At 50.5% G+C, this 22,050-nt stretch overlaps 1 protein-coding gene across 2 annotated transcripts in view; it reads left to right on the top strand.

The window, feature by feature from the left end:
* Slc25a48 (solute carrier family 25, member 48) overlaps nucleotides 1-22,050 on the top strand; it is a 59,243-nt gene that overhangs the window by 2,160 nt on the left and 35,033 nt on the right. The window contains exons 1-4 of one of the 2 annotated variants that reach the window (XM_039096450.2): nucleotides 3,418-4,419; nucleotides 8,351-8,394; nucleotides 15,389-15,460; nucleotides 17,368-17,626. In XM_039096450.2, the coding sequence (XP_038952378.1) occupies nucleotides 4,374-4,419; nucleotides 8,351-8,394; nucleotides 15,389-15,460; nucleotides 17,368-17,626 (421 nt within the window). In that variant the 5' untranslated portion in view covers nucleotides 3,418-4,373. Of the gene's footprint in view, nucleotides 1-3,417; nucleotides 4,420-8,350; nucleotides 8,395-15,388; nucleotides 15,461-17,367; nucleotides 17,627-22,050 lie in introns of those variants that run through there. The other variant, XR_010059371.1, reaches the window with a different exon arrangement.

The following is a 22,050-nucleotide window of genomic DNA, read 5'->3' as shown; positions in this document are numbered from 1 at the left end:
CTTGGGAGGGGTTGGGGGTAGCAGAGGGAGGAGTTAGAGTTCTCTTGGATGTGCCTGAGGTATCAGTCTCCTGGGTGGAGGCTTTAGAAAAGCAGAGGTCCTGTGCTCAGAAGTGAAGCCTGGGGTCAAGTAGAGGATTGAGAGTGGAGAGACAAGGGTGGAAATTCAGGAAGGTTCCGTCAGAGCTCCAAGGAACCCCATATCTACATAAGGGCAGGAAACAAAGGAGGGGTGAATAAGGCCACATGCAGGCCCTCAGCACAGCTGGTCAGCAGCTGCCTCAGGTGTACATGATGCTCACAGGAAGGGGCTGAGTCCTTGGGTACCAAGGCAGAGCCATTGGCTGAGTAGATTCCGGGCACAATGAGGAGATGCCAGGCTGGAGAGAGCCTTTCCTGACTTCCGGAAAGAGCACTCCTCCAGGGCTTCACAGTGGCTTCCCTGTTGCATCCCAGGCAAACCGTCAGTTCCTTAGCTGCTTTCTCAGAAGCAAAGACTGGCTTTTGTTGCCCTTGAAGGAGATAGTGAGAAACCAGAATTGGGCCCCATTATCCAAGGATTCCAGGGCCACCCCCCCACTTGCCCCTACTGTGCAGATGACACTGCTGGTTCCCTGTGTGGAAGAACTGAGGGAGACATGGAATGGAATTTTGCTCTGTCTCTGACAAGTCTCTCAGTTTCTCTATGAATCTCTTAAGAGGTTAGCTCAGAACCCTGGTTCCTCTGTGAGCTGGTTGCCTGTGTCCCAACCAAGAGGACAGCTAGAGGCAAATCCAGAAAGGGCAACAGTTTTGGTCCTCCTCCTGGATCCAGTGTTCTGCTGGGTCCCATGCCGCAGTGGCTCAGGACTCTGAGGGCCCTGCTCTACACTGCCTCATGATATAAGGCTCTCTCAGTCCTTCTTGCGATGCGTTTCGAGGACAGCTTCATGCATGCAGTCAGGACTGTGAGGGCTTCAACTCTTCTCATTGGCAATCAGAACAGCAGTACCCTGGGCCAGGGAGGCTGTCTTATCTGCCACCAACGATGCCCACCAACTCAAGGCCACCCTAATGGTGCTGACCCAGGACTGAGGAGTTGGCCATCTGCCAGGAAGTACTAGGTGGCCCTACAAGAGTGGCTTTGGGAACTGGCTGGCTTCACATCGCACGGACTCCAACAGTAAACTCACCAAAGGGTCCCCCATTGCAGACCTCACACCTCCCCAAAGGTTCCAGGCTTAGGTCATGGGCGTAGCAGAGTACAGCTTGGAGTGTAGTGCTAGTGATGACCATGTGGCTAAGTGGGTCACTATGTGCATATGAAGTGACCTCAACCATGGGCTGTGGCTTTTCACCCTTCCCTAGGATGTTGCAAGACTCCCCTTCCCAACCCCTGCTTCCTGCTTTATCCTGCACTCAGACGGGCAGCTCTGGCTCTGGAATCTATAAGTGAACTCTGTACACATCCCATGGGGGAAGGGGATAGGGCTACGGGAGGACCCTGAGCCTCACTCCTCAGCAGACCCTATAGCAGGGGTCAGTGGTCAGAGTCTTGGGAAAGAAGCCTGGCCAGTTGCTCCTACACACTGACCCAAAACTGCCATCCTGGGACAAGAGCAGATCAACAGAAGCTCTTCCTTCAGTCATTGTCCGTCACTCCTGCTACCCTGGAGCGCTGTGCCTGGGACCCTGTGCTGCATCCCTGCTGGAAGCTAGCTGGACCCTGCTGAACACAGGGTCACCCACAGAGGCAGGGGAGTACTGAGTGTGTAGTCTGCTAACAGAGGCAATCAGAGGCAGAGAGGACCATCTTTTGGCTGGGGTAATGTAGGTTGAGACAGAATCTGGTGGGGATCTCCTGCTACTGAACCCCCAATTATGCCTGAGAGACTTCAGATCACTGGGTTCTCTGAGAGGACGTGGCTAGAGGAAGGGCCACAGTTGACAGGAATCACATTGTCAGGTCAGCCCAGGGCAATATAACACCCACCAAGTGCCATCTCAGGATGGGGATGGGGCAACAGTGGCAATGTATAGATATTCTAGAGCACATAAATACAGGGAATAGGGTGTGCTTTGGGGTGGGTGGGTAAGGAGTGTTTCTGCCAAGCTGAGAAATCAGGACATGGGGCCTGCAGGCTTCCCCAAAGTAGAGAGGTGCCTGCCTCAGAATTCTGGCTGAGAAGAACGTGGCTATCTGTGGCTTCCGTTCTGGCAGCTGCTTAGCAGGGGGAAATGCTAGCCAGCTGTATCACCTTAGTTCCTGGTAAGTCCTGGAGTGAGTCTCCAGCCTTGTCCTTGTCGTTCCGAAGGCTGGTCAGGGCGTGCTGAGGCCTCCAGGGCGTGAAGTTCTCTGGGAAAGTGTCATCTATACGGAAGGTTCTGCTGAGCTACTGAGTGATCCGATGTTGTGGTTGTAGAGGGTTGGGATGCTGCGAACTGAGAGCCAAGGCTATCTTCCTGCTCCTTCAATTGTCTTTCGTCGTCTGTATCTGACTAGCATCCCTCTGACAATAACCGATAAAACATCTGGAATTCGTTGAGACCGCTGGCTTCTACCGACATAAAATCCAAGGCATCAGAGAGTGCCCTAGCCTGTAGCGGTGCTGGCTTGCTCTCCCGTAGCCTGCCTGCTGGAAATGTTTGCTCTCTTTCTAGTGAGAAGGCTCCCAACACAGGGGCTGCCATTCAGGCTAGACCTATCCACAAGAAGGGGCTGTGTGCCCACATCAGGGGGGATGCAGGAGTTTCCTTCTGGGTAGGGCTTATCCCTGGCCTTTTCCCTGTGGGAGCCAGGGTTAGGGGAAAAATTTGGAATCTGTTCAGACCGAGATCTGGTCCATCCTCTGGCCACTTTTCTGAAGGATTACCATCTCTGTGTGAGACGCACACAGATTATATACTTTAAGCATACCGGCAGGCTTTCCTGGCTTGTGGAGTGGGGTTCCCAGACTTGCTGGAAAGGGTAAGCGCCAGGCCAGGGAGGAGGTGTTGGCTAAGCTCAGGATAACCTTGAAATCATTCAGAGCTGGTATTTCTTTGGAGCTGGCTTGACACTGATTTCTGGGTGTGGTGCCTCCCACCACCTTATTCAGTATCTCACTTGTAGATGGGACTCTCAATCCAGGGCATGCAGACGTTGTGTGGCCTGGAGGGGGTGAGGGAGTCTCTACTCTAAGTGGCCTGGGAAATTGTGTGCATCTTACAGGGGAACCATCCGTGGCTTCCAGTCAGCCTGTCAAAGCACCGAGAATTCAAGTTAGTAGATACTTTTCAGTTACAATTTTTGTGCACGTGTGTCAGTGCATGCATGTGTATGCATATGTCTATGAGTGTGTATATGCATGCACACGTGTATACATGTGTGCTTGCCTGTGTATATGTGTGTATATGCATGCATGCACACACATGTGAGTGTGTATATGTGTACATATATGCATGTGCACACGTGAATTTGTGTTTGCGTGCATATGTATGTGTGTGCGCTCGTGTGTGCTTGCATGTATATGTACACATACACGTGTGAGTGTGTGTACATGTGCATGTATATGCATGCCCACATGTGGTGTGTGTGTATGTATGCATATGTATGTATGTGCATGTGAGTGAGTGTTTATATGTGTGCATGCACATGTGATTTGCATGTAGGCACACATGTGCTTTTGCATGTGTGTGTGTGTGTGTGTGTGTGTGTGTGTGTGTGTGTGTGAAGAGAACCTTAAGTCTCCTACTCTGTCTCCCACTAGGCTGTCTGTCAAGTGAGCCCCCAGTAATCCTGTCTCTGCAGACCCCGCCCCCAACTCTGAAGTTCCAGGCATGTCTGCCATTTATATGGGTTCTGGGAACCGAACTCAGGTCCTCATGCTTGCACAGCAGGTGATCTTTCCCACTAATCCATCTCCCCAAACCTTCAATTAGTTATTGCAGGGCTGTTTGCCCTTAACGCAGTTGAGTCTTCCCAGGTGAGTTCTATTGCAGACAACTTTTGGTGTTTTTAAAGCTTCTCTCCTTCCCTCTTTTGATCAACTTTGCAAATAAATCCTAAGCTCCTCCGGCTGGCACTTTCACCTGGAAGGCTCTGAGGCTGTGTTGTTGGGGAGAGGATGTGGCCGGAAGAACCAAGGGATTTCCCTTTGGGGACTGGGGCCCGCCTCCCGGATCACACCTCATCGAAGTGCGGTGCCTTTAAGATCCTCTGGGGGCGGGTTGTCAGCTACCCGCCCTCATTCGCTGACAGCCCGAGCGCGGGTGGATGGAACTCAGAGTTTAGAGAAGAACCTGCAGAGTGACCGTGTCGCTCCCCTGCTGTGCACTTGGTCCCCTGGGGCCATGCCTGACACACACTGAGCGTAGCGCCGGCTGCGGGAAGCCGAGGCGCACACCGCGTCAGCCATGGGCAGCTTCCAGCTGGAAGACTTCGCGGCAGGCTGGATCGGAGGTGAGTGTGCTTGCGAAAGCCCCCCGCACCACAGGGCAAACTGCCTGGCGGTGCCCTGTCAGCTGTTTGCGCCCGGTGTGCTCAGTTAGCACGCTTTGCATTGCGGGGTTCATCACGCATCCCATCCCAGAGTGAGCAACGCCTGCAGCACCGGGCGTCCTTAGCCCAGTCCGCTTGGCTGGTCCTGAGGTCCCTCCCAGTCTGTGAAGCCAAGCTCTTAAGATTCACATTGATTTCCTCTAGCCTCTGATTTGCCTCAACTTAGGCCCTAATGAACTTGGGTCCCATAATGATTAAACCGCTGGTCAGAGCAGACAACCAATGATGCCACCCCAATGCGCGCACACCCTTCAGTGACCCCGGGGCTCACCTGGGTTTGGTGACATATCTCCAAGTATCTTGTGCTCGGGTTGGCGCCTGGCTTGGCTGCTGAATCCCGGTCTCAGGGTGGCCAAGAACTTGGACTTCAAGATCAGCTTGTCTTAAGGGCGTTGCTCCTGAAGGGAGAGGAGCCCGCAGGGCAGGGAGTAGAGAGTTGTGATATAGGTCTTTCTAGACAGCTGAGAAGAATCCCTGTCTGGCCGCTGTCAGCCATCAGCTCTCGCCCTCCTACCCACCCCCCACCCCCGGGGCCATCTCCAGCTCTTCCGGACCTTTTGGTCCCCCACTCTACCACCTCAGGTGTTACTTCATTAGCCACCAAGCTGGGAGTAGTTAACAAAGTAACAGTTTCTGAATAAAGTCCAGCTGGGGCTTGCTGTGTCCTGAGGTCTCTGCCAGGTCAGAGGCTCAGAGGCTGAGAGCCTGAGTCTCCGCCTAGGGCTCACCGCGCGCCTAGGGCTCACCGCAAGCTGGGTCCCATAGCCAGTCACCTGCAACCAACCCACGGACAGGACTCTTAGCAGGTTCCAGGTAGGCTGAAGTGCCGGTGCTGTGTCTTCAAAGGTTTGTGTTTCACATTAAAGACACCTGCAGCCCGAGTGTACGATTTGATGACTTTTAGTAACTCCACCAAGAGGTAAAACACCCCTATAAGTTGCGGAGTATTTTTAGCCATGCCTCATCTTCCCTGCCACTCAGTTGGGCCCCCACCTCTCAGAACAGCCACTGTTTGCTTTTCTTGGCTATTGTGTATTGGATCCTGCAGTGTGTACACTTCGCTGTGCTAATACCCATTTCCTCATTACATAGCAACCGCAGGGGAATAGCTGCCTTTACAGCCTCACTTAGCGGATAGGACGAGGAAGTAGAGCAGTTGGGTGATTTTCCTGAGGTGGGCATCTACTGACACTTAGGAGTCTAATCCAGGCAACAGGGCACTAAGGGTCTGCCTAGGGCCTTGAGAGTCCTTGAACCCCCAAACTTGCCTATAGCCGTCATCTTCCTTAATGACACCATGCCACAACATTTCACTACAATGCCCTCCATATTTGTTTGAAGCTCCAAGCTTTGGAAATGACTGCCCCAGCATCCTATCTTTTTACTTTGCACCTCTGGTTTCCAGTAGGTGGTGAGTGGAGCAGGGTTGATTCTCTGCACTTGATTCTCAGCTACTGCTCTAGACCTGAGGATGCCTGCCCTGCTGTGGGCTGGGAGACAGGGTACCCTGAGGAGTTGAGCTCCTCCCTCCCTGCCGGACAGTGTGAGGTGTTGTCTGCTTCTGTTCACCTCTGTGCTGCTCAGTTCAGGGTATGGGGGTTGAAGAAGACAGGAGGTTCTAGGCGGAGTAACGTGTGTCCCTGTGGGCCTTGCTTGTTAAGCCCGCTTCTCATGGCTCAGTGTGGTGGAGGGATTTGTTCCAGAGAAATCTGGGCACTACAGAGGCTTCTTATCTAGATCTGGGACTATTTTACACCAGGATGTGTGTAGCCAGGTTCTGTCTCTGTCTCTCTGTGTCTTTCTGTCTTCTCTCTCTCTCTCTCTCTCTCTCTCTCTCTCTCTCTCTCTCTTTCACACACACACACACACACACACACACACACACACACACACACTCTCACTCACTCCTGCTTTGAAGCTATCTATTCCACTGTTTGTTAAACAAATGTTTTATAGTTTACTGTTGAACATAACCAAAGAAGAGCCCATATCCATTCAGTGGTCACTTCTAATTCCCCTCCCTATAGCCTGGAACCTCTTTATCGGTTTTCTGTCTCGTGGCTTTGCCTAGTCCACATAATTCATTTAAATAAAGTTGCACAGCATGTCCGCATTTTGTGTCTGGCGCCTCTTGCTTAGCATACTATTTTTTTTTTTAAAGTTTGCCCACATTGTAGTAGGGTTCAATACTACACTCCTACCTGTTTTGTGACCCCAGACAGAGCATGGGTGACAGACCAAAGCTTAACAAGTCAGTGAGTTACTGGAGTTACATACAGAGAGGCATAGGCAAAGGGTTAGTTACAGGAGTCTGGGTGACTCACAGGCAGCTGCTGTGACACACATCCAAGCATGGCTGATGGCTCCTGAAAGCTGCTGCATACGTGTTCTCAGTACACCGTCTCCTCTCTCCAGAAGCACTTACTGTTTATGTAACATTGAGAAAAGAATCCTGTAAATCTCATAAGTTTCAGGTAGTTCTGAGACTTGTGAGTTTTACTTCCTGAGTATTAAGGATCCTCCAAGATATAATGTTTCCATTTGGAGGAAATGGCTACATAGTTCTACTTGCAGCTAAATAACAGTCCATTTTTATTCACCATGTTTATTCATTGTATGTCAGTTAATGAACATTGGGTCTGTTCCCAACCTTTGTGGCATGTGGTGAACGCTGAGCTGACCATGAGTGTGCTTGTTTTGCTTGAGTTCTTGCTTTCAGCTCTTAGGATTGGAAATGCTGAGTCATGCCATTATTCTGTGTTCAACTCTTTTTGAAGAATAACCAGTTTTCTGGAGCAAAGGCTCTGTTTTCCTCAACAACATACGAGAGTTCTAATGTCTCAGGGCTACAGTTACAGCTCAGAAGCTAAGAGTCAAGTACTTCTCTTCAGTGCAGTTCTAAGCAAACGCATACTCGCAACCATCTACAGGTACAGTTGCTGGGAAGAAACGCTCACTTCCAGCCTCTACGGGCACTGCACGCATGGGGGGGAGGGGGGGCGCATGCATACATGCCAGCAAACATTCGTTCACATAAGTAAATTCATTTTTTTAAAAAATTAATTACTTTATATCTTGGTCAATGCTTATTGTTTGCCTTTAGAAAGTTGCAGCCATCCTGGTGGATAGGAAGGGAAATTTTATTATTGTTTTGATTTACATTTCCCTAGTACCTAATGATGTTGAGTGTGTTTGTGTACTGTTGACCATTGGCATGTCTTTCAGAGGGATGTCTATTTTGGCCATTAAACACTCTTTCATCTGGAAGAGTTCTTGGGGTACTCTGGACCTTTAGTGGATAATGTGATTTGTAAATGATATCTATATTTTTTAAGCGATTTGTCTTTACTTTCATGATAATATCTATTGTGCTACCTACTTTTGTTCTTTTGTTGCTTGTGCTTGGGTGTGTGTGTGTGTGTGTGTGTGTGTGTGTGTGTGTGTGTTTACTCTAACTACAAATGTTACAAAACCAGGCTTGTAAAGTATATCCCACATGCTTGAGTCTTTATAGTTATAAGCCTTTGGTCTATTTTGGATTACCTTTTCTAGGTAGTATGGGGCAAGGGACTAAATCTGTTCTTCCAACATGTGGTTATCCAGTTGTCTTAGGATATCACTAATTCCTATTTTGGAGTAGGCCCAGGTTTGACTCTCCTCTCTCTGCCTTCCTCAGTAACTGGACCAGGCCTTGTGCACTGGAAGACCGCTCTCTAGTGACTCACTGACTGGTGCCTGCTGTGCCTTAGGTCTCTGACCTCTTCTAGGAGCTGGCAGGGCCAAACCAGGAGTCCAGAGTTTGGGTGACCAGGTGTTCTTCTTTGACCTACAGGTGTAGCCAGTGTCATTGTTGGCTACCCTCTGGACACAGTCAAGGTACAGTAGCTGCGTTTTCATGACCTCTTGGGGAGGTACCTCACATGGGTCTTTCCTGGGACGGTGACTCACTCTGATTTCCTAGAGACCCTCCAGCCAGACTCTCTAGGGCAGGCCCTCTGTGGTCCAGGGGTGATGTGGGTTAGGAGACTTTGTTTCCATTGTCCTCTCCTGAATGCCTGCAGGAGCTTATGAGCTGGTGAGAAAGGAGCTAGGGCTCTCCTGATCCTCCTCCTCCCCATCCTCCTTCCCCAACTCCTCCTCCTCCTCCTCCTCCTCCTCCTCCTCCTCCTCCTCCTCCTTCCCCTCTTCTTCCTCCTCTTCTTCTTCCTCTTCTTCCTCTTCCTCCTCCTCCTCCTCCTCCTCCTCCTCTTCTTCCTCTTCTTCTTCCTCCACCTCCAGGTCCCTGGGGAGCTGAACAATCAGGAAAGGTTTGGAATGTGAGGTGGAGTCTGAGCTTGAAGTGTGGGAGTGGGTTTCCAGTCATTGGAGAAGACATGTCAGGCTTAGGGGACAGACAGCATGGGAAAGGGGGCTGAAGCAGGGACCCCAGGTAGGGACTGTGCTTGGGAAAGGCCAGCAGGACCAGTTTTTCTGATTCTGTGTTACAGCTGTGGACCCAAATCTCGGCAGGTCAGGCCTCAGTCCTCGGGGAGCTTGGATGTCCGGTTGGCGATTTCAACCTAGGTTGGAATAACCTGAAAAAGGCACATAGGGTAGGGGACTCTGGAGCCAGCAGAGCCATCCTGACAGCCATTGGTACCCCTGAAGGAGTAGGAGGGCGTGTCCTAGGTCCTACCATGAAAAACAGATGAAGGGATAAGATACCAGAAAAGGACATTCTGAGTCCCTGCCACCCGCCACCCATCTGTGGTGAGCAGGATCCAGCCAAGCCCAAGAAATATGACCACTGAACCGTTCTTGCCTTTGCTAAAAATGCCGGGACTGTACAGAAGCAGCTCGGAGGTCTGACTCAGGTGTCTGCAATTTCCTTTCTGCCTGTCTTCCTCGGCATGTGACAATGGGCCCTCCTAGGTTAGGGCCTAGTTTACTATCCGCATGCTGTCTACATGCTCTCCTCCAAGGTGGGGCCTAGCTATCATCCTTAGCTTTGTCAGGAGGATAATGGCTACCCCTGCTGCCCCACTTAGACTCCCCAAATTCCTTCCCAGTCTACCTGCACCAGAGGCTCCCCTGACAGACAATCATCAATTGCTCACCACAGTTCAAACCAGAAATCGTGAGCTGTGGAACTGCAGGGGCCGTGGGTCTAGACCCTGGCTGGGGCAGTTCCTACTTGCAAAGTGTGTTAAGCAGGGCTTAATTTACTCTGCCTTGCAGGCTAACAGTGGGAAAGCTGTTCTTAATACCCAGTAGGCCAGTAGGTATTACAACTAGGAAATGTCAGCTTAATATCATCAATGTAAATTGATCATCTCCCCAGTTCTTACATCATTTTAGCCAGATTCAAGGTCTCCAATGTGAACAACACACACACACACACACACACACACACACACACACACCTGCATGCACGCACGCGCGCGCACGCACACACACCTGCATGCACGCACGCGCGCGCACGCACACATTTCTCTTTGAAGGCAATATGGAGACACCTCGAAAGTCCTCCTCTGAAGTGGCTTCCTCAGTGGGACTGCCCATGGATTGCTCGTAATGTCTGTACCTCTGTACCAGAACACAGCCATGTGCCGTTGTTTCTCTAGTTGGCCAGATCAAAGGGGATTCTTAAGACATTATCATTGAACGGGGGTGTGAAGACCTGACCTTTAAAAAGATGATTGGGGTCTTAGTTTCTTGGGTTGCTAGAGTAAATTACCACCAACTGGCTGTTTTGAGATAGCAGAAATTGGTACTGGAGAGATGGCTCAATGGTTAAGAGCACTGACTGCTCTTCTAAAGGACCTGGGTTCAAACCTCTAGCAGTCATATTAGGTGGCACACAGCCATCTGTCACTCTAGTTCCAGCAGATCTGACCCCCTCTCCTGGCCCAGTAACTGCTTACACATGGTGCTCAGGCAAGCGTGCAGACAAAACACCTGTACACATAGTTCAAAATAAACACATCTTAAAAACAAACAAACAAACAAACAAGATACTCTTGCAGTCAGGAAGCAGAAAACAAAGTCAAGGGGTTGGACCCTTCTGGAAGCCTCAGTGGGGCTCGGCCCCGTTCCTTCCTCTGGCTTGTTCTGTTGCTGTCGTTCTGACCACGGCTTTACCACTTTAACTCCAACTCCACCTTTACCGTCGTATGGCCTGTGCCAAAGATTTTTCTCCTTTCCAAGGACACGAGACACTGGATTCACACCATTAGGGAAATGAGTACCTTTGCTTCCTGTCTAGTCAAGCCTGCCCTTTAATTCATAACACACACACACCTGAAAAGGCCAGCACCACCTTCTTCCCATTCTGTTTTGCATCTTGGGAAAAACCCTTCTTCCTGTGAGAAGATCCAGTTGTGTTGACCGAGCTTGAGAGTCCCTTGCTGACACAGCAGTATGGTAATGGGCTCACGTGGTCTGCCCTGGATCTAACCTTGGGCTCTTGATTGCCCTGGAACATCCTCTTTCCTTCTGGTGAACATTGTCTCTAGATTCCCTGCCAACTGAAAAAGGCTTGGGCAAGTCTAAATAGGTGTCCAGTCCGGTGAGATGGCTCAGTTAGCGAAGGACTTGCCTAGCAAGCGCAGGGACCTGGGTTTGATCTCCAGGACCCATGTTAAAAAATGCCAGGCATGGTTGGACACACTTGGAATCACAGCACCAGAGTTTGGGGAGACAGGAGGATCCACTCTCCAGCCAGTCTTACCTAATTGGTGAGTTCTGGAACAGTGAGAGACCCCATTTCAAAGGAAGTTCGTATGAGCTGCCTTTTCTTTTCTAAGACTCCTTCAGTCCATGAAGATGACATCCAAGATTGTCTTCTGGCCTTCACAGGCATGCATGCACATGTACCACCATGTACAACACAAACACAACAATAAAAGAATCCAGTCTTGGCCACAACACTTGCCCTGTGTGTGTGTGTGGGGGGGGGGGAGTTGGGTGAGAATGGCTCCCATAGGCCTCATGGTTAAATACTTGGTCCCCAGTTGGTGGGACTGTTTGGGAAGGATTAAGAGGTGTGGCCCAGTTGGAGGAAGTGTGTCACTGGCAGTTGTTGTGATAAATAATAAAAATATGATTCAGGGGGTTGGGGATTTAGCTCAGTGGTAGAGCGCTTGCCTAGCAAACGCAAAGCCCTGGGTTTGGTCCCCAGCTCTGGGAAAAAAAAAAAAAAAAAGAAAAGATACAATAATATGATTCAGGGCACCAGGCCCCATGGCCACCCATCTCGCTGCAGCTCTCTTGTTGTGGACTCTGTTCATATTCCCAGCAAGCCCGTAAAATCAAAACTCTTAAAGCTTGTACTCTATCAATCAGATTTATATCAGTAAATTCTCACTCCACAAACGTCCACACAATAAACTCACCACCAACTGGTGATATAAACTGCCCACCTAGATAAGACAAATTGTCCTGTATAAATCCATCCCTTATAAGATATTCATAGCTACCTGTGGCTAGTTAAAGCCACAAGAGGGGGTTGGTCCTCCTCCTTTTCCTCCTCCTCCTTTTCCTCTTCCTCTTCCTCCTCCTCCTTTTCCTTTTCCTCCTCCATCTTCTATTCCTCTCCTCCTCTCTCTCCTGCCTTTCAAAAACTCTGCCCCCACCTTTCTTTTTCACTGCCCAATCACAGGCTTGCCTTATCTTGTGCCTGTCCTTACTTGCATATAGGTTATCAATCCACAGATATCAATCAAGCCCACACCTTTCCCAGTTAGATTCCCTGTGACTCAGTCTTCTGGGTCAGCTTACATCACTGGCCCCATGCCTGTGGTGGAACTGTATGGCCCCACGCTTAATATTTTCTTTTAGAAGTTGCCTTGGTTGTATTGGTTTTTTTTCCCCCCTCACAGTAATAGAAAAGTAACCAAGACACACCCATTCCTGGCACTGAACCTTCCTCATTTTTTGGTCTGTATAATGGGTAAATGGCACCTCCCTGGATTGAGGTGGATACGAAGGTTGTCCAAGGAGGTGCCAAAGACAGAGCAGGGAGTGATTCACACCTGCCCTGACAACTTGGAGGGGTAGGAGAGGTAAGGCAGGGGCCTGACTGAGGGCTTAAGACTCATCCTCAGAGCACCTTGATCACCAGGCCCTGGGCTGCTGGCCTCAGGCAAAGGCTCCTTCCCCTGCCCTGGGCTACTGGCTACTCAGTGGTGAGGAACTGGGATGTCTGATTCCTAGAGCTGTGAGACAATATGCTGTCCTGCTTCAAGCTGCTATGCAAGGAGGGAAACTAAAACCAGCAGAGTTCTTCATCTGCAAGGTGTGGCAAAGGGCTCCCTGATGCCCGTATGCAGTCTGTAGTCACTAGATCCTGGGGGAACCAGGATCAGGAGCCTTGGCTTGGCGGCTGACCTCAGCGTCTGCAGCCAAGGGCTGAGCGTGTCTGGTTGAACTTCGCTCACGGCCCTGAAGAGACTCTCAATGCTCGTGGGCTTCAGTGCTTTCCTTCCTCAGTCTTTTGGGGGACTTGTTCCTCCATGGTCATCCACTACTCTGGCAGATCTGGGGCCAGCGAGGGATACATAGGATACAGACACTTCCCATAGTCCTTGTCATTGTCCTGGCTGGGAAGTCCCTATCCCAGGGTTAACTTGTCTGGCTGGGCTTAACACAAACACAAGGGCTCAGTCCCACACTGCACATTCTAGGGTGTGTCTCCCACCCAGCCCTTCTTAATACTTCTTAAAACACACACACACACACACACACACACACACACACACACACACACACACACACGTATAAAACATTCAGCTACCAGATATATTTCATTTTGGAATTATTACCTCTCAAAGCATTGAGGTTCACTATCTGCTATATATTCCAATTTTGCCATGATTTTTAAAAAAGCCATGGTTTATTTATTCTTCGAATACAAAATACAATGTATTTTGAACACATTTACTCCCCTGTCTCAGCTCCTCCCAGAACCACCTGACCTTACTACCCCATCCTTCTCTGTGTTAGCTCTAATTTTTCTTTTTTAGGTTTTATGCGTATGAGCATTTTTGCCAGGATGTGTGTCTGTGAATCGTGTGTACACAGTGCCCTCAGAGGCCAGAAGGAGGGCCTCGGATCCCTCAGATCTGGAGCTAACCGGCAGTTGTGAACTTGCTATGTTATGGGTGTTAGGGACTGAACCCAGGTCCTCTGCAAGAACAGCAAGTGCTCTTAAGCCCTGAGCCTCTCCAGTCCCTCTTTTCCTTTTAGCCCATCTCCTTTTTCCCAACCTCACTAAGCTGTGTTATCCATGAGGGCTGAGATTTTGCTGTCTTTATTGCTGAATCTGCTGAGGTTTGGAACAGATTTGGATTCGCAATGTTTAACAGAATGTCCGACAGAGTGGTTAACTTATCTTCCCGGTTATAAACCCAACACCTGTAGACAGCACAATAGCGCTTCCCCTCCATTATCTGTGGCTACTAATGGATGCCAATCAAATCCTCGGCCATGCTAGTGGCCATGCTGTTGTTGAGAGGCAGGCGAGTAGGACAGGATGGTGGGTCAGAGGAGGCTCTGGACTTACAATTAGACTTACCGACATAATGCACTCCCTTGTTAGTTGCACGCTTAGAGTTACCTTTAAAACTGGATGTATTGGGCTGGGGATTTAGCTCAGTGGTAGAGCGCTTACCTAGGAAGCGCAAGGCCCTGGGTTCGGTCCCCAGCTCCGAAAAAAAGAACCAAAAAAAAAAAAAAAAAAAAAAACCTGGATGTATTAAAAGATACCCCTGCATATCATGGAAGGTTGGGGCTGCAGAAAGATGCCGTCCAGAAGACTGCCACCTTGGTGGCCTGTTTCTAGGGTCTTCATACCTTGCTTCACACTGGATACTGCAGGGGACAGGACCTCAGTGGGGCTCTCACAGCTCCTTACAGACAGTGCAGGATATAAGGACTGAGAAAGCATCTTGGGGAAAATGTCAGGTGATAGAATTGAAAGAAAAGCAGAACTCACAGAGTCCAGGACAGACATTATTCTGAACAACCTTAGAAAGCTTCCTCACTGTTCTGTGCCTGTCATCTCCTGACTCAGACTTCCTCAGAACATGCCATCTGCTTTTCCTGTGTAACCTCTCACAAGTCACAAAGAGATGTGCCAAGGCTGTGCCAAACTCTAGGCAAGGGCAAGAGGAGAGATCTATGGGTGGCCCTGCCCCATGGGGCAATCTAATATAAAATCTGCTTACCCTGTGTAGGCACAGACCCAACAGGAGAGCAGGGACAAACCAGAATGGAGGTTGGAGGCAGGAAGTGTAGATGCTGTTGTCATGGAGGCAGGATGCCACTGGAGGAAATGACTTGGGGGATAACAGGCAGGCCAATCATAGGAGGCATTTGATAGGAGGCCCTGGAGAGTCTTAAACAGAGTGACATGATTTCAATGATTTTGAGAAAAATCAGCCTGGCTGTGGCATTAGAGGGGCTGGAGGCGAGAGGGAGACACTAGGGCTAAGGCTGTGCTCTGATGAGAAAGGGGTAAAGACTAGAAAGATGCCTGCTGGGAAAAACGAGCAGGTGTCACCAGAGGCATCTAGAAGGGTGAAGTGAGAGACAGCAGCAAAAGGGACAGAGCCCAGGTCTGTTTTGGACCTAAGAGGCAGACCTCCTGAGTCCAGCAACCATCATCCATACATAGACAACCGATCTGGGTCATCCTCTGATTCAAAGCAGCCATCTGCTGCATGAGACTGGGCTGGATGGATATCAGAGTAAGTGTCCCTGACGATCATGTAGCATCTGGCTGGCTAGGATTGAGCCTGGGCCTCCTCCCTGGGTGGGTCTCTTGGGTAGGGTGTCTTTGGGGCTTGTGACCTATCTCTGAGTGGCTCCCTGCCCTTGCCTCTCTCCGCAGACTCGCCTGCAGGCTGGTGTCGGCTATGCAAACACCTTCAACTGCATCCGCATGGTGTACAAGAGGGAGAGTGTAAGTACCCTGGGCTGGGTGGAGGGTGCCTGCCAGGGTCTCCCTTGGTCCTCAGGGACCAGGCCACATACCACTGCCACAGACTCGAGGCAGCTTGTTCCTCCTGCTGCTTCCCTATTTCTTCTCATCTTGTACCACATGGCAAGTGCTACCTTACCTCAGCTTACCCCTGGTCACCTAGTACGTTGCTGGAAGAAAGGAGTCTTGTAGGAACTCTCTGGAGAAGCTCTGAGGAATTTAGAACCACAGAATGGAAAGTTCCTGCACAAATAAGGTGGACCGTTGGTTTCCCAATACAATGATTGCTGGGAAGCCGACCCTCTGCAGCCTCCCTCTATCTGGATGCAGTGGGAATCCCCACCCCCACCCCACCCCCAAGACATGACTGAGGTGCTGAGTTTCAAATAGGAAATGGACTGATATTTTGCAACACCCTCTCCCTTCTTAAGACTTAGCAGGTTACTTTGGGGGAATCTACAGTTTTAAAAGTTACATTTAGGATAGAAATGGTCCAAATTAAAGAAACAGTCAAACAGTTCATGGCGGCTCTGTAGTTTCCCTGAGTCCTGGAAATGTGCCAGTTGAGACTGTGGCTGCCACATTGTAACAAACGTCCTAGGCTTGTACGGCCTCCTGCAAGTACCAAGCTTGTCAATAGACGAGTTCATCTTGAATGCCAGTGTGGCTTTAACTCTTGATTGGCTACTCTGAAGTCAGGGTGAGTAGTGCCAACCTTATACTCGGTAAATGGCTGTGATTCCCCAGTCTCCTGAAAGATTGACATTGATTTTTTTTGGCCCACATTCCCTGCAGTACGTGCCAGCCAGTGTCCCCGTGCCAGGACTCCGGTGGGGACTTCAGGTGTTACTTCTGAGACAATGTAGCTCAGTGTTTCAAGTTAATGGAGGAAGAGGCTGAAACAAGGCGTTTGCGCATGTGCATGTGCCTGTGTGCACCCACAGGTTTGTGTGGTGTCCTCTCCCGTCACGATCACCCGTTTGTGGCATAGCTTTCTACATTTTTGCTTTGTGACGTGGCTTCTTAGAACTTGCTCATTGTTGGCACATGTGTACCGTGTCAGCTCTCCCGGTGGCTGTGGAATTTTCCACTTTCCCTTAGAGCACCTGTGGTCTTACTGAGAACTCGGTTATAGAGGAGATTCTGACCCTGCTGGAAACATTGCTTCTTGCCTTCCCCATCCCTCGCTCCCCCCTTTTTTCCCTCTCTACCTGTGTGTATGTGTATGTGTGTGCATACCTGCATGCACGCATGTGTGTATGTGTGTGTGCACGCACATGTGTTTATATGGAGGGGGTCCCATGCTGAGGTGCTGTCCTTGGTACTCTTTGAAAGTCCTTTTCTTAGCCCATCACCATAGATTTAGACAGTGTCACCTGTCCGTTTGTCCAAACCCCCCATTCTGTCCTCATCTGCCCTACCCCAAGACCATGAACTCAGTGAGGGTGAACACTGTTTTGTTATTGGTTTGACTCATGGAAAGTAACCAGGGGGTGGGGGTGGGGAGCGCTTTCCTTGAGCAGCTAGTGAGGAGATGTGCTGGTACTTGACAGCTCCACTATTCTTCAGGGCTCCTAAGACATCCGCAGCCACAGCCTGATTTTTTTTTTTTTTTTTTTTTTTATGGCTCTGACACTGCGTGCATTTGGGGCATGCATACATCTGAGGCCAAGGCTCTGTTATGCAGGAGGCTCATCTTTAGGGCTAGGATGACTATCTGAGTTGTATGTGGTCTCCCTCCTCTGTCTTTTCTGTGTCATCTAGACCCTTGTTGGGGGCTCTTCTGTGGCACCCTAGGGGGGGTCGAGGTCCCATACCTGGTATGCAGAGAGAAACCCTGAGGAGTGGTTTGGCCTCACACTTCCTCCCATTGGCTACCCTTGTCACAGGTTTTCGGCTTCTTCAAGGGCATGTCCTTCCCCCTGGCCAGCGTTGCCATCTATAACTCGGTGGTGTTCGGGGTCTTCAGCAACACTCAGCGGTTCCTTAGCCAGTACCGCTGTAGGGAATTGGAGGATTGCCCTGGCCGAAGTCTGTCTGATCTGCTCCTGGCTAGCATGGTGACTGGTATGGTCTCTGTTGGTCTGGGCGGGCCCGTGGACCTCATCAAGATCAGACTGCAGATGCAAACACAGCCATTTCAGGAAGGTAAGAGGCCAATGGAGAGAAATCTGGTGTCTGGGGATCTGTGGCCCTTTCCCAATTGTCTGGATCTGGGGTACAATTGGTCATAGCCTATTAGTGAGCAAGACCGCCCTCTTCCCTGTCCACTACAGTGATCGTCTCATTTTCTCTGCTTGGGGGTTTTCTGTGCTGCTCTTGAAAGTGGCTTTGGCAGAGGAGGAAGGAGAGGGGCACAGGCTGTGTGTCAGCTTTGGTGGGGGAAGGAAAGGAGAGGGGCACAGGCTGTGTGTCAGCTTTGGTGGGGGAAGGAAAGGAGAGGGGCACAGGCTGTGTGTCAGCTTTGGTGGGGGAAGGAAAGGAGAGGGGCACAGGCTGTGTGTCAGCTTTGGTGGGGGAAGGAAAGGAGAGGGGCACAGGCTGTGTGTCAGCTTTGGTGGGGGAAGGGAAGGAGAGGGGCACAGGCTGTGTGTCAGCTTTGGTGGGGGAAGGGAAGGAGAGGGGCACAGGCTGTGTGTCAGCTTTGGTGGGGGAAGGGAAGGAGAGGGGCACAGGCTGTGTGTCAGCTTTGGTGGGGGAAGGGAAGGAGAGGGGCACAGGCTGTGTGTCAGCTTTGGTGGGGGAAGGGAAGGAGAGGGGCACAGGCTGTGTGTCAGCTTTGGTGGGGGAAGGGAAGGAGAGGGGCACAGGCTGTGTGTCAGCTTTGGTGGGGGAAGGGAAGGAGAGGGGCACAGGCTGTGTGTCAGCTTTGGTGGGGGAAGGGAAGGAGAGGGGCACAGGCTGTGTGTCAGCTTTGGTGGGGGAAGGGAGGGAGAGGGGCACAGGCTGTGTGTCAGCTTTGGTGGGGGAAGGGAAAGAGAGGGGCACAGGCTGTGTGTCAGCTTTGGTGGGGGAAGGGAAGGAGAGGGGCACAGGCTGTGTGTCAGCTTTGGTGGGGGAAGGGAAGGAGAGGGGCACAGGCTGTGTGTCAGCTTTGGTGGGGGAAGGGAAAGAGAGGGGCACAGGCTGTGTGTCGGTATTGGCGGAGTTGGGTGCTGAAGGAGGCGTATTGCAATACCTCGGCTTTTGTTCGTGGTTCGTTCCCAGTTTTTCTTCTATCCCAGTGAAGTGCTGGTCTCTTCCGGCCCCAGTCTCCATGTCTAGAGAATGGAGGGGCTGGATCGCTGGTCTTCCCTGTCATATTACATGTTTGATGAGCCCTCTGCCCCTGCTGGCAGCCTTCAGAATGATTGCTGTGGGATCCCTCTGCACACTAAGGCTGGGGTTCACTGTGGAACACAACAGGAGACCCACAAGCTCACTCAAGAGCATCCTGGCCCAAATCCATGAGCCCCCTGTCATGGTAGTGTCTCGTACAGGCCCCGAATCCTCTGAGCATGAGGCTGATGCTCCCCACATCACAGGGAGGGTGTGGAGCCCAACTGCTCTGAGGATGTCTGTCTGTCTGCAATATAGAAGGGTGGAAGGGATACAGATTCACAACCGAGACACAGGGAGCTATAGGGCAGGCCCATCTGGCCTTATCCCAGGCATTGAAAGCAAGCGAGGAGGGAGAGATGTCACACGATTGCACTGAAGGCGGTAACCCCAGTCAGCAGAGGTCCTCGGAAGTATGCCGTCTCCCATTTTGATGATACACAATCTTATTCCGCTTTCAGTTTTCCTTTGCTGACTAAGACACAAACCCAGGACATACCTCATTGCGTGCCTCACTCTGCTGGTAGAAAACTACAGCCCAGGCAAAAGGGGGTGGCACCCATATCTGAAAGCTGGGGGGTAGGGGGGGTGGGGTAGCAGGGTTGTGGTGACCTTGGCAGTGTCCTTCCAATGATATAACCAGGACACTTTTTCCTCATGGCTGCTCTCCTGCAGCCAGATGTGTCTGGAGACTCTAGTTTTTAAAGACAAGATGGAAAAATGGACCTTCCTATAAGCTATCACAGGTGAAAATTGTCATGTACTTTAAGTACATAAGCTTTAAGAGACAACCATGTGGCCCGATATGGGGACTGGACAGAACAGGATTGGGGCTGACTTGGAGTGTGCAGTCTCTGCTTCAGGCCAGGCCCTCGGGACTGATCGCTTTGCTGCATTTCCAGACAGTGTGAGCAGCACTTGGGACCCCCTTGCTTTGTGGCTTTCATTCCTGACGGCCAGTCCACTTCCAGGTTAATGCTCACGTGTTGGGAGAGGCAGCTGGGTGTTCTGAAGCTAACCACCAGATGACTCTGTGTCATCTACTTTAGGACATGTGACAGATGGGCCTGGAGGTCCGTTGGGTGGCTTGGTCTTCTCTTTTGGGAGAGCCAGTGACTTCCTCCTGAATGTATGTTGCTGGTGTTTCATGGCTGAAAGCTGATCAGAACAGTGGAAATGTCCCTACATGACCTGCAGTAGACACAAGCTGGGACTCATTTAAGGTGCCTCCTTTTGATAATCTTTCTTAGGTTCAGGATTTTAGGAGGATTCACCCAGACTACGTACATGCTCCTACACCCTCTCATGCTCCCCTTGGACACAGACACACTTTCTATGTCATTCAAATGTGTCACATGTCATTCCCATTTATTTTAAATAGGTATGGTACTTTAAATAGATGTGTACTGTTCTCTCAATCACATGCATGCATGTATACACGTGTGTGCACACACACACATGTGAGCACACATGCACTTGCACATGCACACCGACAGGGCCAGTCAGTACCCTCTGGAAAGAATCCCATTTCCGGAGTTAGGTTGCCAGCAATCCTATCTTCGCCTAAACTGAGACCGTTAGCCTGACTCACCTGGTGCCACTGAGCTTCAGCTGTGTCACCTCACTGCAAGGACAGACTGGAGGTCCATGGGGCTCTCGGCACAGCATCTGGCATGTTGAAATTGTGAAGTAACCGTCACCTGTGTGCTTGGTAACCGTACTATTGAAAACGCTCCTTGCTGGTGACCATTTAGCCGGTTTGCTGTTTGTCTTCGACCCAAACGGTGAGGTTATCAGCCAACTCCTTTATAAAGCAGCTCCTTCACTGGGGCTAGTTCCCTCAGCGCGTGGGCTCTTTGGCTCATGAGTGGGACCAAGGGTGTGGCCATTTTTAAGATTCTTGGCACACACTGTAAAACTTACGCAGAAGGGCCTTGTCGCATTGCACTGGCAGTTGCTGAAGTTGAAAGGGATTGCTACTGTACAGATGTGTGGCTACCAAACACACCACACATATGCACGTGCATACAAACACAACACTCACACATGCACACTCACATACACACACATACACACATGCACATGCATGTACAATGCATACACATTCATACAGGCTCACAGTCACACTCACATATACAGGCACATATATTCACACACATGTACACACATGCATACACACTCACATAGACAAACACATACATGCACACACACATACTTTCATACTTACACACACACTTTCATACTTACACACACACATATTCACACACATGTACACACACTCACATGCACACACACACACATATTCACACACATGTATACATACTCACATGCACACACACATGCATACATACACACATGCACACACATTCACACACATGCACACACACATCACTCTCATACATATACACATGCACATGCACATGCATGTACACATGCACACACTCACACACGCACACACATGTACACATGTTCACATGAACGCACACATACACACATGTACACAAGCACACACATGCATGTACACATGCACACACATGTCCATGCACACACATTCACATACACACATACACACCACACACACTCCACACTTCTCCAGGCATGCCCCACAACCTCCTCTAGACTCTTCAATCTCTCCGTGCTAGTCTTCTGGGGCTCCTGCCCATTGGTATGCAAGTAGGAATGGCTTGGGTTCTCTCAGACGTGCTCCTCACAATGGAGAAACCTGCCTTCCTGTCAGCACTATTAGTGGCATGAATGAGCCCACCTGGGGGCCCTATTGGACCTGACTGGAAATTGGAGCTGGGTGTTGAAGCCCTCAGTCGCCCTGTTGCCCTGTCATGTTGTATCCCAGAAGCAGATGGCCAGTGATGCTCTTCTCCACCTGGAAGCTCTTGGGTCTGTACACCCACTAAAACCCTGAAGGCTCTCAAGGCCCATATGTAGCAGAAGGAGGTTGACAGACGTGAGGGGACTCAGTATTGGCCATGATCCCAGTCATCTGCAGGCCCAGCTGGAGTCCACTGTGCTGTGTTCTGCCCGTTGGCATTTACTTTGGGACTCAATCCTTCCTTCATAATCACTTCCTGGGCCCCTCTGAGCCCCTCAGAGTAGGTAAAGAAGAGATGTGGAAGTCAGTCCTGGGGAAGTCACACATGTATGTGTCAAGGGCCCTCACTGGAACCCTGGACTCTGGCTGTGTGGATCAGGAAGGCATTCGAGAGGCAGCAGGCATGATGAATACTGTCCGAGTACTG

The sequence above is a fragment of the Rattus norvegicus genome, chromosome 17 (assembly GCF_036323735.1).
Source record: "Rattus norvegicus strain BN/NHsdMcwi chromosome 17, GRCr8, whole genome shotgun sequence".
NCBI lineage: Eukaryota > Metazoa > Chordata > Mammalia > Rodentia > Muridae > Rattus > Rattus norvegicus.
Note: the sequence above shows the minus strand (reverse complement) of the source record. Positions and strands in the feature narration are given on the sequence as shown.